The 14,586-nt window shown below is 48.4% G+C and overlaps 2 protein-coding genes across 2 annotated transcripts in view; one reads left to right on the top strand and one right to left on the bottom strand.

The window, feature by feature from the left end:
• On the top strand, positions 1-9,616 carry LOC144125937 (monocarboxylate transporter 12-like). Its single transcript, XM_077659765.1, has 5 exons — positions 1-281; positions 1,179-1,322; positions 4,438-4,889; positions 5,384-5,641; positions 8,328-9,616. Exons 1-5 carry the CDS (start codon positions 86-88, stop codon positions 8,541-8,543), a joined length of 1,266 nt encoding a protein of 421 aa, XP_077515891.1. The 5' UTR covers positions 1-85; the 3' UTR covers positions 8,544-9,616.
• LOC144125936 (neogenin-like) overlaps positions 9,064-14,586 on the bottom strand; it is a 19,267-nt gene continuing 13,744 nt past the window's right edge. The window contains exons 6-9 of the mRNA XM_077659764.1: positions 13,109-13,390; positions 11,290-11,395; positions 10,463-10,518; positions 9,064-10,387 (exon numbers count right to left, since the gene is read on the bottom strand). Of these exons, the coding sequence (XP_077515890.1) occupies positions 10,356-10,387; positions 10,463-10,518; positions 11,290-11,395; positions 13,109-13,390 (476 nt within the window). The 3' untranslated portion in view covers positions 9,064-10,355. The remainder of the gene's footprint in view (positions 10,388-10,462; positions 10,519-11,289; positions 11,396-13,108; positions 13,391-14,586) is intronic.

The raw sequence follows: 14,586 nt of genomic DNA, 5'->3' as shown, positions 1-14,586 counted from the left end.
TGTTGGAGCACGAAAGCAGAAGACAAGGAAGAAAGCAGAACGTTTCGTGCGAGAGCGGTGCAGGTTCCAGGCTCCAAGGACGGCCATGGCAGCGCTTCATCTTGTGGACAGCCGCTACGCTTGGTTCTTGGCGGCGATGTGCTTCTGGATCCAGGTGTGGAGCGCCATCATCTTTCGCAGCTCCGGCGTCCTCCTGGTCGGCCTCGTGTCCAACTTCGGCATCTCTCGCCAGGAGGCCGCGTGGCCCTTCGAGCTCTGCACTACCACCAACTCGGCGCAGGGTAAAGCTTTTAATAATTAATAATAATAATTGTTTTTTGGGGGGAAGGAAATGGCGCAGTATCTGTCTCATATATCGTTGGACACCTGAACCGCGCCGTAAGGGAAGGGATAAGAGAGGGAGTGAAAGAAGAAAGGAAGAAATAGGCGCCGTAGTGGAGGGCTCCGGAATAATTTCGACCACCTGGGGATCTTTAACGTGCACTGACATCGCACAGCACACGGGCGCCTTAGCGTTTTTCCTAAATAAAAACGCAGCCGCCGCGGTCGGGTTCGAACCCGGGAACTCCGGATCAGTAGTCGAGCGCCCTAACCACTGAGCCACCGCGGCGGGGCGTAAACCTTTTCTCCCGTTAACGCTTTCGCGGTATAGTGAGGGGGTGAGCGATAATTGAAATACCGAGAGAGGTCGCAAGGTTTGGGGGCGTAATACCTGGAATGCGCAGAAGTCGGATGGGCGGCATGCCATTAAAATGTTTATTTTATTCAGATAAAAACCTTAGCGTTGTATACCTCCATCATTTAACAAATTGTACTCGCTGTCCGCGGTTGTCCCTTGACACGCAAGGTCGGTAACAGCGCATTTCATCGTCTCAAATTATTGCCGTAGTTTTAACCTTCCGAGCATCCGTGCTTGAGGAGAGATCTCAGCAAACACGATGAGGTCCCATTTGTACGACTGCATCCTGCGTCAGTGTCAGGTATAGACTACAAGAATCGAAACCTAATTTTAGTTGGCGTTTCTATCAAATTGCACGCTTTCTAGAACAGAGCGTAATCAGGGGGCTGAGCCTGTAACGGAACGGAAAATGAAGTCATTCTTTCCTGTTCAACAAAGGGAAATGATTTGGCAGCACTCAGTGATCATCAATTATATTGCAACCTTGTGCTGTGTGCAGGCTTCGTGACCGGAGTTCTGGTGAGGTACTGGGACACCCGAGTGCTGAGTATGGGAGCCACACTCGTGGCGTCAGTAGGGGCCATTGGCTGCTTCATCTGGAATGAGCCTACGGCCTACATTATACTGATTGGCTTTGGCTTCGGTGAGTCTGCGTCTGGAAGATGTTTTTGTGTGTTGTTTCGTTCTTTGAGCGACTCTTTACGACTGTGTTTTTCCCATAAACTTGCGTCTCGTGCATAGGCACGAAAATGCATGAGAAAAGTTTCGCCTTTCTTAAGAGAACGCTGAACCCCGGCATGGGAACTTGTGTCAAGGCGCGGTTCACCTGGACGTTGAAGCCTAGATAATCTGCGGATATTATCTCTCTCTTCTTTCACTCCCTCATTTATCCCTTCCCTTACGGCGCGGTTCAGGTGTCCGCCGACATGTGAGAGATACTGCGCCGTTTCCTTTCCCCAAAAACCAATTATTATTATTATTATTATTATTATTATTATTATTATTATTATTATTATTATTATTATTATTATTATTATTATTATTATTATTATTATTATTATTATTATTATTATTATTATTATTATTATGACCTCGGCGTACTTTTCGACCGTAGCCTCAGCTTCTCCTCTCATACAAAACGCATTGCTCTACGGGCTATGCGTACACTCGGCTTCATCTGCAGGCTTTCGAGAGAGTTTCGATCCCAACTCCCTTTCTTAAAGCTCTACCTCTCCATATGCTTGCCGCTTTTGGAATATGCGTCTGTTGTTTGGAGCGGCACTTGCCAGTCGAACTATGAAAAAATCGACAGAGTTCAGATAAAGTTTTTACGCATATTTCAACATCGGTTTTCTTGCAAAACTTCTAGCTCTCATCCCAGACGGAGTAACTCACTGCAGCTTCCTTCTCTTAGCTGCCGTCGCGTGAGGGCAGATATAATTTTCTTGCATAAACTTCTTCATGGTCACATTCTATGCCCTCAGCTCCTAGCGCGTATCCTTTTGCGTGTACCGCGAAAGAGCATAAGGGATTTCAGACCATTTCAAGTTTCTGCGCTCCTGCACTCCCTCTCCCCTCTGGACAGAATGCAAAAGTTGTTTAATTCTCTTTGTCCTCACCTTGATATATTCGAAAATTCTCTCCCTTCCTTTATATTGAATGTCCGTGACGTTCCACTTTGAGCACTCTTTTTCTCATACATAACTTCCCCTTTCATGCATTTTGTCTTTACTACACTTGTGCGTTTGCACCGGTATTATATTGTTTTTTTCTCTCCTTAATTGTACATCACGTGTACTTGTTTTCATTAATATTATTTCTTTAATACTGTGTACTCACGCCTGATTGTCTGTAACGCGTTCACTAATTACATTTCTTATTGTGTATGATTGTATCTCTAGCTTGTATTTCAGAGATCTCTTATTCGTTCATATTAGTATTGGCTTTTTTCTTGTTTGTATTTTGATATATGCTGTACTTGGCTGTTATCGGTCGTTCTTGTGTTCATTCTCTTTGTTTATTGTTTTATTAGTTATTTATATGTCTGTTGCCTGTTCTAGCTGTTTTCATTTACCGCTGTTCTCGCTGTTTCCTTGTTCTCGCTTTTTTGTTTCATGCTTGCTGTCGCGCCTAGTTTATGTGTCTTTTTTTTCTATCGCCTTGACTGCTGCATTACCTCCCCTGAGTGTCTTCCTTTGTAGTGAAATAAATGTACATTTTGTGCGTGTGAATGGTGTACCAGCACCAAGACCTTTGGGTTGTTCCTGGGCACCGAAAAAATAAAGATTGATTGATTGATTGATTATTATTATTATTATTATTATTATTATTATTATTATTATTATTATTATTATTATTATTATTATTATTATTATTATTATTATTATTATTATTATTATTATTATTATTATTATTATTATTATTACTTAAAACGTAAAATTCCCTTGACTCGCCAACGAAGAGGACGCTGCTGCCATCTGAGATACTAAGTACATTCAATAGGTTGCGGCTACCTAAAATGAGTGAAAAATTATCCAATTGGAGCAAATAACTGCCTTGAGCAGGCGACTGTCCCTGAACTGATCGGCGTACTTCTGCTATAAAAGTTCATTTTGAGGGCGCTGATATGAGAGACTTAGTATTGTATAACCATACAGGCTACAATAAGAGGGGCAGGCAGGCTTGAGCTGCATGTCTGATGCGATGGAAATACTACTGCTCTGCAAAGGAAACGTATCTGGAGGCGCCGAGAAATCAGAGTCACGAGGGTGAGAAATACGCGGGTCGATTGACGTGGGGCATCGGTATTTGAAGAGCTTCGAGATAATCAATTGTCCTGCAGTGGATTCAATTAGACCGATCATCGTGATGATCATCAGATAGCGCATTGACAGTTGCAGTGCAGTGGCAATATGGAAATGCCTTCAAAGTAGTGTCTGCGGAAAATATTTTTACCCCCCCCCCCCTCCCCGCACACACAACGAAGAACACACAAAGAAGCAACGAGCCCAACACAGGCGGCATGTTCTGAGTAACACCTGTGTTGAGACCGTTTCTAAGTGTTTGTTCAAGTTTGCGAAGAAAATATCGAGCGCAGAGCTCGATATATGTGTAGAGGGGTCATTCACCAGACAGCCCTTGCCAAAGAGCACCAGGTAACCACTACGCGACGCTCGAACCACGCTCTGTAACGCAATCGTGGCGTCGCTGAAAAATCCTAGCCGTTAACATACACTCGCCATGCACATTCACTCACTTCCTTGCAGGCTGATAGCCCATCACGTTATTAACCGACCTGGAGTCCCCCGTTCTCAGTTCTGTGGTGGTTAACCTCCCTGAAAAGACGCATACTGGACTTGTCCTCTTGCCCAGCAATAATCGCGCTGCTCCTCCTTAACAATGTCCTCCTTGGATCCCCCCCCCCCCCCCCCCCCCAGATGGTAGAGCCGTGTTGCCCCACCGCCGTGTGTACAGGCCCATCGCATCGTTCTCGGGCCTTGCCTGTCACGGCAGGTCAATATGTCCTTAAGCCTACCTCTGCCACTGCGCAGGGTCTTGTAGTAAGACGGTTCACACAATGCGTATCAGTTCAGAGCGATATCTCCACTATGAAGCACCAACCAGCCACCGCTCTGGCCTTGTTCACTCTATGTCCTTGTTCTCCATCGTGAACAAATTAGCGGCTACGGCCTTCCACTCTGTAAAGTTATATGCGAAACAAACGGGGCATCGCACCGACATATTCCGCGGCCGCGCAGGCACCGGCTCCGGCATTATGGTGCCCGCGAACGTGGTGGTGCTGAACCGCTACTTCGACAAGTACCGGGCCTCGGCGAGCGGCGTGAGCTTCGCCGGCGCCGCGCTCAGTAGCGCCCTCCTGCCGCCCTTCATCGGGTGGCTGCTGGACGCGTATGGTCTGCAGGGCACCATGCTCATTATTGGCGGACTCGTGCTGAACGTGATGGCCGGCGCCATCGTGCTGCACTCGACGCCCACCTACCCGCGCGCTCCGCAGTGCACGCACTGGAGCAGCACCAGCGACAGCAGCGACACCGTGGAGCAGCGCGGCGGCCTCTCTGGGCCGGCGAGCCCCGGGAGCAAGACCCTTCTCACCGACCTGTTCTCCACCGACGCGCTCCTGTGGGAGAGCGGCATCGTGGTATCCGCGCTGCCGCACTCTGCGCCAAAACGCCCGCGGCCACGACCAGGGGTGAGAACAACGGCCGAAACGCACGGCGCTCGAAGGGCTGTGTGAACACAGGCTGTGACAGACCAGGTCGAAAATGAAGGCGTGTCCAGGGTTACGACACCATCCCTAAACGGGTTAAGCTTAACTGATATGATTCTTGCAGGCGTGATTTGGGTGAGTTGAGAGGGGGCTTAGGAGGAAGGCCTCGCGCTTTAGCTCCCTTTAGTAGTGCGCTGTTTGGTGCAAGTAAACGAGCGAGTAAAACGCATACAGAAAGCCTAGACATGCGCCTGACAGTGAAAATGTTGCTCCAACCAATCATATGCCTACAGTACACATCTTCGTCCTGAGTACACGTCTTCACTGGTCCACTTGCGCTTCTATGGAGCAGACAACGGAATGGAAATGAGTAGCTCGTTATAGACACCCTATACCGTTCACGTCCGTTGATTTTCTTTCTCTCGTGTATGTGTCGTCTTCGTTATTGTATTCGAAAGGTGCGACCCACTGCGCAGGTGCTGGGCTTCCTGAGGGAGCCAATGTTCGTGGTTCTCATGGTGACGGGCATGGCGTACGGCTACGTGTTCAGCACCTACCTCATAACCATTGTAGACCACGCGGTGGGCGCGGCGCAGGCATCCAACGAGGACGGCGCCCTGCTGATCTCCGCCATGGCCGTGGGTGACTTCCTCAGCCGCCTCTTCGCGGGGTACATAACTGACCGCCGCTTCATTACCAGGGAGCAGCTGCTGGTTGTCAACTTCGCTATTCAGGTAAAGCTTGGGCACTTCGATGCTTGAGCATGACCCCGTACTTTAAAGGTGCTTGGTTGTAGTGCCACACGCACAGCGTGATTATGATTACTGTGTCTATGCGCAAACTTCCAATGCAAGACTGCGAGCAAAAGCGAAGAGGTGTATGCCATTTGGCTTGGCACATGATTTCGTCACCAGGCGTTTAAAGATTCACTGCCTTTAGAAACCATAATACGACGAAAGAGAGAAAAATTGAAAATCGTACATTGGTTTTTGAGGAAATGATGTGGCGCAGTAATTGTCTCGCATATCTCAGTGGACACCCGAACCGCACCGTAAGGGAAGGGATAAAGGTGGGAGTGAAAGAAAAAAGAGAGAAGGAGGTGCCGTAGTGGAGGACTCTGGAAAAATTTCGACCACCTGGGGATCTTTAACGTGCACTGACATCGCACAGCACACGGGCGCCTTAGCGTTTTGCCTCCATAAAAACGCATCCGCCGCGGTCGGGTTCGAGCCCGGGAACTCCGGATCAGTAAATAGCCGAGCGCCCTAACCACTGAGCCACTGCAGAAATTGGTTTTTAGATGTCTATATACGTCTGGTATCTGGGTATGAGTGGCACTAGTAGTCATGTGTTCTCGGAGGCGCGAATAGGAAAAGGTGCCGTAACTACCTCTCGCATGCAGGTCTCCACAACCACACCATTGTGAAATAGGGAAAGGTTGAATCGAAAGCTAGCTACAGAGGGATATAAAACAGACAATGTAAGGGAAGCTGTGTATCCGGGTTTTCAGCGTGGTAGATGCGGAAGTATAGTGCTGCTCATACATCGGTTCACTCGCATTTCCAAGAAGTTCAGAAATCCAAGGGGTTGGGGGGGGGGGGGGGGGGGGGTCAGCACGGGTATCCCTGCCCTCCTTTCGGTACGCCTTGCAGCAGAACCATAACGTCCACGGAAATCAAAGGTAATATCACAAGGTATCTGCCTGTACAAGTTCTGGGCTCCGAGCATTCGTTTCGAACGTTATGGTCATTTTGAAACTGGCAAAGACGGCCGGTAGCATCCTTCAATGTTTCAGCTAGTGCGACAAAATGGAGTGCCTTCCTGCGATATTGTCGACTCCGGTGACGTTACCGGCATTGCCATTCCATGGCTGTAATGGCGCGCAGCCATTTGGCGAAATAATGGTGCTATCTGGACTGGCGCTGTGGTTAACAGTCGGAACAGTTGTGCGCGTTCTAAGCTGAAGTGGAATTCTGTGCGTGAATAGAACTGCTAAACGGAGTCCCGCCATGTGAAGACCATTGAGTTGTTGGCAATAGTGAGGTGCAGGGCCTAGACGTACTCAGCGTACACTGGCAGGCCACCTATAGCGCACACACGTAGCGCGAGCATAATTACGCTCGCGCGCAATGATTTCCGCTCTAATAAGGTGCATGCACGTCCGCCTGGCGCCGAGGATCGTAACTGAAGCCCACAGCGACGTCAGATTAAAGGCCCCGGTGTTGCATGATGCCCTTTTTGGCACCTGCTGGCGCTTGTCATCACCTCACCATGAACAGGCTGCCCCCTGTTGGTTTCAGGGACTGTTTTTTATTTTACTTTGGATGCCTTTTGGCTGCACCTAAGCCCTGAGTGCCTCCTAATACCGTTTCGTAGCTGCGCATGCATGCACGAGTCTCAGATTTAACCTTGTCACTGTAATCATTAAAAACCTGTGTCACTTCGTGATCCGTTGCTGCAGCCGCCATCTGTACATGCCCACGACGGTTGAACATACTAGTGCGCATGCGCAGAAGGCACCTCGCAAGGAAAGTGGATGGACAATCCCGCTAGCTATGACGTGACATCGCGGACTCTGCCTCCGCTATAGGCTATGCATACGTACTGCATTGACTGATGCCTCGTTCTAACAAAGTCAAGTGGCTGTGGGATTTCTCCGCTATAATCAGTACCTCGTTACTCCGCACATCACATCATTCGCCACGATATTACATATCAGGGGGCTGCACGTACTGCCAGGCCCCCAGCCAGTTAAACGGTGGATCAGAGACCGCGCCCTATAGATGAAATTTTAAAGCCCTCGTCCATATTGCACCCGCCACCTTGGATGAGCGCAGAAAAACGCTGTCTACCGTTTCACGCTGAGCAATGGAGCAAGAAATGAACGCTTTTTGTTTCCACCTTCATATGGTGCACTGTACTCGTTATTTTACAAAGCTGAAATTATTTTAGCAAGACGATAAATACGTGAGCTGCTGTAGGGGGTTTCAAAAGGAATTGCGGAACCCACTTCTAGAGCCTGCGAACTAATTTTGCGGACCCTGTACTTTACGTCGGCGCTGCGGTACTCACTCGGGTGGAAATAAAGACTCAAAAAAGTGCACTGTGTATACCTGGCAGCATGCTTGCACACACGGTCGCTAAGATTGGAAGGCATAGGTTATGCTCATGCTATTCAGGTGAGCTTGGAAGAAGTAGACTAAGAAGAAAAGGGCCTCAGTGGAAAGCGGCAGTTGCACCAAGCGTCTACCGTGCTTACTCGCAATTGTTTTTTCCTTGTCATCATTATTCCTTTATAGTCAATACTCGATTACAACGAGTTGGATTAGTATACAGGCCCCACAACGATAGAAAGCCGTATATATGCATCGAAGTGCCATGTACTGAAGAGAAGGGCCCTTCACTGGCTGGTGCACGCAGGGCGTGTGCTACGTGCTGCTGACGCGGCTGGCGAGCGTAGCGCACATGCTTGTGGTCGCGCTGGTGTTCGGGCTGAACAACGGTGGCACCATCACCGCGATGCCCGTGCTTCTGGCCGACTACCTAGGCGACCATCACCTGCCGCTCACGTACGGCCTGCACCGTCTGACCATGGGCATGGCCACGCTATTCAGGCCCATGCTCATCGGTGAGTGACGACTGCCCACTTGTGTTGCAATTACAGTAGAGACAAAAAGAAAGCAAAAAGCATCGAAAAAATACGCGACGCTGGGTCCACTCGCTTGACTGAGAGGGCGTTGAATGAAGACAATTTTCTTCTCCTGTTTAATTTATAACAACGCTCTTATAACAATCATCTTTATGTACGCAACTATATACTACATTCCCAGCAGTGACACTTCCTGTGTGGTAGGGCATGCAATGCGCAGAGCGGCCAAGTGGAGACAGATTTGTCAAAGTGCATACAAAGGAGGGGGGGGGGGGGTACAAAAACGCGGTGAGAGCGGATGAGGGTCAGACGGCGGGGCGATGGAGATCAGTAAATTTGCCGGAACAACATGGCCGCGCCTGGCGCCAGGAAGGAGTAAGTAGAGCTTATGAGGGGAGGAATATTTGTCTTTTAATGGATTCCATTCTGCTGCTGATGATCATGATGATGATGGTCATACTTACGCACTCATTTCAGGAAGGATGCGACAAATAGGAGACAGGGTGCTCAAACGGTGCAAAGCGTATTTATTGCATTAAAAGGGACGCGCATGTGTGGATAAAAAGAAGACATCTGGCCGACTTCACTCAGTCCTCAAATCGATTCGCCTACTCGCGAGCGCAGTGCGTTTGCACATCGATATTGCATGAGCTACAGATGGTGAACGGCCGCGGTTTAAGAGACTCAATTCGCGCCTCTTGTTCGCGATATGTCTTCCGTTACGGCGCGCGAAGGTTGTGTATTTTCACACTTTGTAAACAAGTCTAGAAATTAATATGAATAATAGGCATAATGCCAACACGCACTTCGAGAAACAGCCGAGACTTACTTTAAACTTCTGTCACTCGCTTTTTAAAATAAAACGATAAAATTAAGTAGGAAAAGCAAACTTTCTTAAATTTCTCAACATAAGCCAGCACACTCGTTCCGTTAGATATCTGCATAATAGTATTCGGCCGAGGGCGCATGGTTCAATGTTCGGGCGGCAACGAACGAGATCCTCAGAGCATATGCGGAACATCGTCACGCTTTAAGCCGGGTCGATAAAAAAAAAAAACAAGGAATCGTGAATCGTGATACGTGCTGCGTAATATGCAAGTTAATCTCCTTGCATCTGTGTGAATCAATGCGCAAACGGCGTGCAGGCTACTTCAAGGACCAACACGGCTCGTACAACGGCCTCTACTACTTGGTAGCTGGCTTCTGCGCCTTCACCGTTGTCCTCTGGAGCCTCATCATAGCGGCCGACTCCATCAAGAGGCTGCTCTTTGGCAGGCCCAACCCCGAGGACGCGGTCGCCATACCTGCCTGAAGGACTCTCCTGTTATTTTTTTTCCCTTTCTCGCCCCTACCGCATCTTTTGTATTATTTATTCTTTGATCCCACTTCCAGCTTCCTTGGACCTATTTGTATATAGTCTGTATATGGCGCCAAATATTTCCTTATTATCGGTGTGGTTTGTGCTTGTATTTATAAAGTTCGATTTCGCGCATTTACAATTCATGTTCATCTCAGTGACGTCGCGGGACGCATAATTTGTGTAGCGTCCTTGCGTTACTGTGTGGCTATAGAATGTTTGGAGAGGAGACCGTGTTGTGCGGATAAGCTTTCATCGAACTGCGTCTTGCTGACTCAATTTTTACCGGCTATACATATATAAATACATGCGTTGAGGCGACAGTGCTTGCTCCGAAGGGAATCAGTTTTGTCACTGCTTTCTATGCTTGAAGATTCAAAGCTGACTGAAACGCAAGAAGGCCTTTTTTTGTCGCAGTTTCTAGCAGATGGACGCGCAGGTTTTAAGACCTCCCGGGAACGGTCTTCATGAAGACTGAAAACAAAGAGAAAGAAGTGCGCGCTGCAATTAGCATGAGAAGCAATGCAAAGTGCATCAGCGCTCACTTACCGATGTCGTCATCGTCGTTGTCCAAGGAGCTCATCCTCTTGTAAAGCTGGGGTCCCCTGCATCCACCAAATACTTCTATCAGCTCACACCTACGGTGCTCGCTTCGAGCGTTGCTCCTCCAATGCGCGAATACGTGTGCAATTATAGTGTACACGATGACCGAGTGTGTTTTATGTTTAACGGAAAGGCGCCAAAAAAAAATGCTGACAGAGAAAATATGAGGCACACGAATCAGCATGTGTGTGTCGTGAGTTCTTTGTCTGCAGTTTCCTTTTGGCGCCTTTTTGTAAAAAAATATCAAACCGATTCTCCGAACGATGCGTGTTAGACGAGTGGTTAGTTCGCCACATGATCCGGCGGTGAACCATGTGCATTACCCGAGTTCTTTCTGAGCCTCATTCTTCAACGATTTTTTCGCTGCTAAATATGCGCCATCGAGAATAGCAGGCGTGCGGAGCCATATATATGCAAACCGCAAATAATGAGGTGACCCAGACAATAAATCTTCTCAAGGAAGATGCTATATCGTACGAGCTGCTGCAGCTAACCTGCAATTTATCCAGGTTTGAAACTGCGCTCGTAAAACAGCGTCGCACGGCTGTGTGAAACAAGGCTACGGTCATGATCAGTCCTGATTGTTCAAACCCCGACTGCGCAGCTTTCTAATATTCCGCGCAGCATACGTGCACAGCCCTAGAAACATAACGGGCTTTGCAATATGTATATGTCAGTTTTCTGGCACGGAACGACAAAATGCGATGTTCTGTGCAGCAGCATTGAGGCTGGCGATGCCTCAAGCGCAGCTTCCGCGGTGCGGTTGCACTTGCCTTCCTTTCTTCTTGCGGCAGAAGACGAAGATGCCCAGCACCAGCACGGCGATGATCACCGAGCACACGATGGTCCCCACGAGATAGCCGTTGGCCAGGTCTGAATCTGCAGAGAGAGAGAGAACACTTTATTCTCTGCTTCCAGCTTCGGGGAAGTCTTGCTAAGCTTTTTTTCTTTTTATAGCAAAGACGCGGAGCCGTGGGCAGCTTGTATGAACGCAGAACACATGGGTGCGAGGGTATTGGTTGAAAATGTGCTTCGTGCTATATAGTACGTGGTCATATATGACTTCAAGTAGCACTATGAGGCGCTGACGCGTGTATACTGGGGAATTTTTTTTTTACAGTTTTTGCGCGACTGTTTTATTCGTCATAATCATCATCAGCTTGACTACGCCCACTGCAGGCAAAGGCCCCTCCCATACTGTCCAATTAACCGGGCAACCAAAAACTCCTGTCACTTGTTTGCTCCGAGGAAACGGCTTTATGCCCACCCCCTCTGTTATGTGAGTCACACATACGACGCGTTTTCAAGAGCACCAATTACCCGACCCACTTCCTCATTTGCGCGCGAGCTTTCGGTGAAGATTACTACGGAGACAGCGTCGCAGTTTTCCTCCTTCCCTACTCTTACTACCTCTGAAATCAGCCCGACAATCACTGCAGGATTTCCTTTGTTCGTAATATTAGTACACTGTGTTATGATCGACATAAACTAAGGTAGAATTCATCAACAGCGAAAACGAGACACTTCGAAAACCTGCAGCGCATTGGAGTGATACACCAGCGTTCCTTTGCTTTGCTTTACGATCGGAAAAATCCAAACCACCCCGAACAATATCAACCGAACAAAATGAAACCTGCCCCCAGTATATGGCCAGGGACTTCGCTCTTCAACTCAACGAAAAAAAGTCGCCATTCAGCACCTCCCTGCAGTGCGCCAGCGTGACTAACAGTCCTAAACCCCCCTCCCCCGCGCCTTTCGCGACACAGCTGTCGTTCTTTTCACCCCCCCCCCTCCCCCTCCATACTTAAAAGACGCTAGCTACTGCCCTCAGTCACCCCTGATGAAGGAGCCGAGTCGGCTTCGAAGTGTTGGGTTAAAGCTAAGATTTTTGGTTGGAGATATGCAGTTTATTATAACTGAAGTAAACTTGACTTGTTTGTTACTCTTTTGTCCGCGTATTTTGCATCGTTTTCCTCGTGAATCATGAACTAACTAGCCCGAACTAGAGCTCTTCCATAGTTGGCATTTACGGGCTTTTATTGCCCATTAAGTTAGCTCCACTATACACGATGTGGGCAATTGAGGGTCGCGTGCTCTACCGGCTAGTAATTGCCGCCATGACCGCAGTGCGCAGCACCACCTGGAAGCGTTGAGTGCACCCAGCCGGGGTCTCTTCCAAACTTATCTTCTTTTTTCGTGTAAGGAATTAGGTGACTTTATAATGAGCATGAGCGTACGCTAATCGGATCAGCCGGGTTAGCTGGCCAAATTAGGCATCCTTTCTTCGAAAATATTTTTAAGTCGCCGCTAGCAAGGTTTGCTTTGTGGTTCATGGGAGTTAACGTCCCAAAGCGATTCAGGCTGTGAGGGAAGCCGTAGTGATGGGCTCCGGAAATTTCGACCACCAGGGGTTCCTTAACGTGCACTGGCATCGCAAAGTACGTGGGCCTCCAGCATTTCGCCTCCATCTAAATGCGACTGCCTCGGCCGGGATCGAACCCGCGTCTTTCGGGTGAGCAGCCGAGCGCCATAAAGGGCTTCACGTTATTCGAGCCAGGACACAATGATCTTGCCCTAGCAGTCGATACATACCGATGTCGTCGGTGACGGTGACCAGCTTGGTGGTGAGCGGCCCAGTGATCCTGTTCCTCTGGCTATCGGTGCGGAAGGGCACCACGCTCACGTTGTAGTCGCTGTCGGCGTGCAGGTCGTGGATGATGTACCGCGTGTAGGGGGTGATATTCTCGGAGCAGCGGTGGTTCTGGCACCAGGCCAGCACATAGCCCTCGACGCCCGCGGCAGGGGCCTCCCAGTTCACTTCCACCGTGTCCGGACTTACAATGCGCACGTCCAGGGCGCGTAGGGCCGGCGGCGCTGCGAGGAGGTAGAGCGAAACTCAGTTGCATACCGTGATAAGGGTTAGCTGTCGCTGGCAAAGTGATGTGATTGCGCAGATCTTTCAGCGGAAAGAAAGAAACACACAACCTCGGTGTTTCGGTGAGTTTCCGTGGCGGGCATGGAAGGTGAACATATATGTATAGGTGAACGTACGTAGCTGTACATAAATGCATAGGTGAACATATACGGCAACGAAAGACAGAGCTGTTCCTAAGAATTTACTGCATAAGACTGCTTATTGGTTTTCACAAACTACGCTGGCAAATGCAACAATGCAGTAGAACACTTTGGCGGGATGGTTGGTTAAGCATCCTGTATCGAACAGCGCGAACACAGACAGACACAAAAGACAAGGAAACAGACGAACTCAGCGCTGCGTTCGTCTGTTTCTTTTCTACATTTTTTTGGTTTCGATTGAAATGGGACTGTAGCCAAAGGCCTGCCATCTGGAGCTATGCTAATTATATTGCTGTTGAAGTACATCATCATATAAATTTTGTCCAAGCACAATAATTATGAAGTATAGTTTAGTGACATTATGGTTCCCAAAATATGAAATGTTTGATTCATTCAAACATAAGCAGCATATCTACACAGTTTAGTTCTTTCTGAATTCAATGGAAGAAAAATAATTGAAATTTCACGATAAAAAAGAACAAAAACAAAACTTCCGTAAGGCTACTAATGTCGGCAAAAAACACGAAGCTGAGAAAATCGCATTTGAAGTGCGCGCGCCAGCCATTCGGTGGTCTTTGTAGAGGCCTAAAATAAACCGCGGAATACGGGCGTTCCAAAAGTGTTTCACAGTAGTGAGCAGTACCAGGTAGTGGGGAAGGGGTCCAGCTTTCAAACAAAATCAAGATACTGAACATCGGGGGCGCAGTCGTGAGAAGCGACGGGCACGAAGTCCTGCCGCATTTCGCTCCGCAACCGCCATTTCCGGGCTTCGCAGGCACGAAATATATAGATATTTTGTTAGTTGGAGGTCGAATTTAGGTCTTGAAACTCTTTAGGCAGGTACTTTAGAGTGTATTGATCCCAAATATTTTATTTTTGCAAAATCGAAATTTCACATTTTTTGATCATTTCAAGACCCGCGTCTCCCCTTAGAAGGTTCTACTATCACTCGGCTTTAAAATTAGGAAGGAGACACAACGGTGCGTGCAAAGTGG

Source organism: Amblyomma americanum, chromosome 3 (genome assembly GCF_052857255.1).
Source record: "Amblyomma americanum isolate KBUSLIRL-KWMA chromosome 3, ASM5285725v1, whole genome shotgun sequence".
NCBI lineage: Eukaryota > Metazoa > Arthropoda > Arachnida > Ixodida > Ixodidae > Amblyomma > Amblyomma americanum.
Note: the sequence above shows the minus strand (reverse complement) of the source record. Positions and strands in the feature narration are given on the sequence as shown.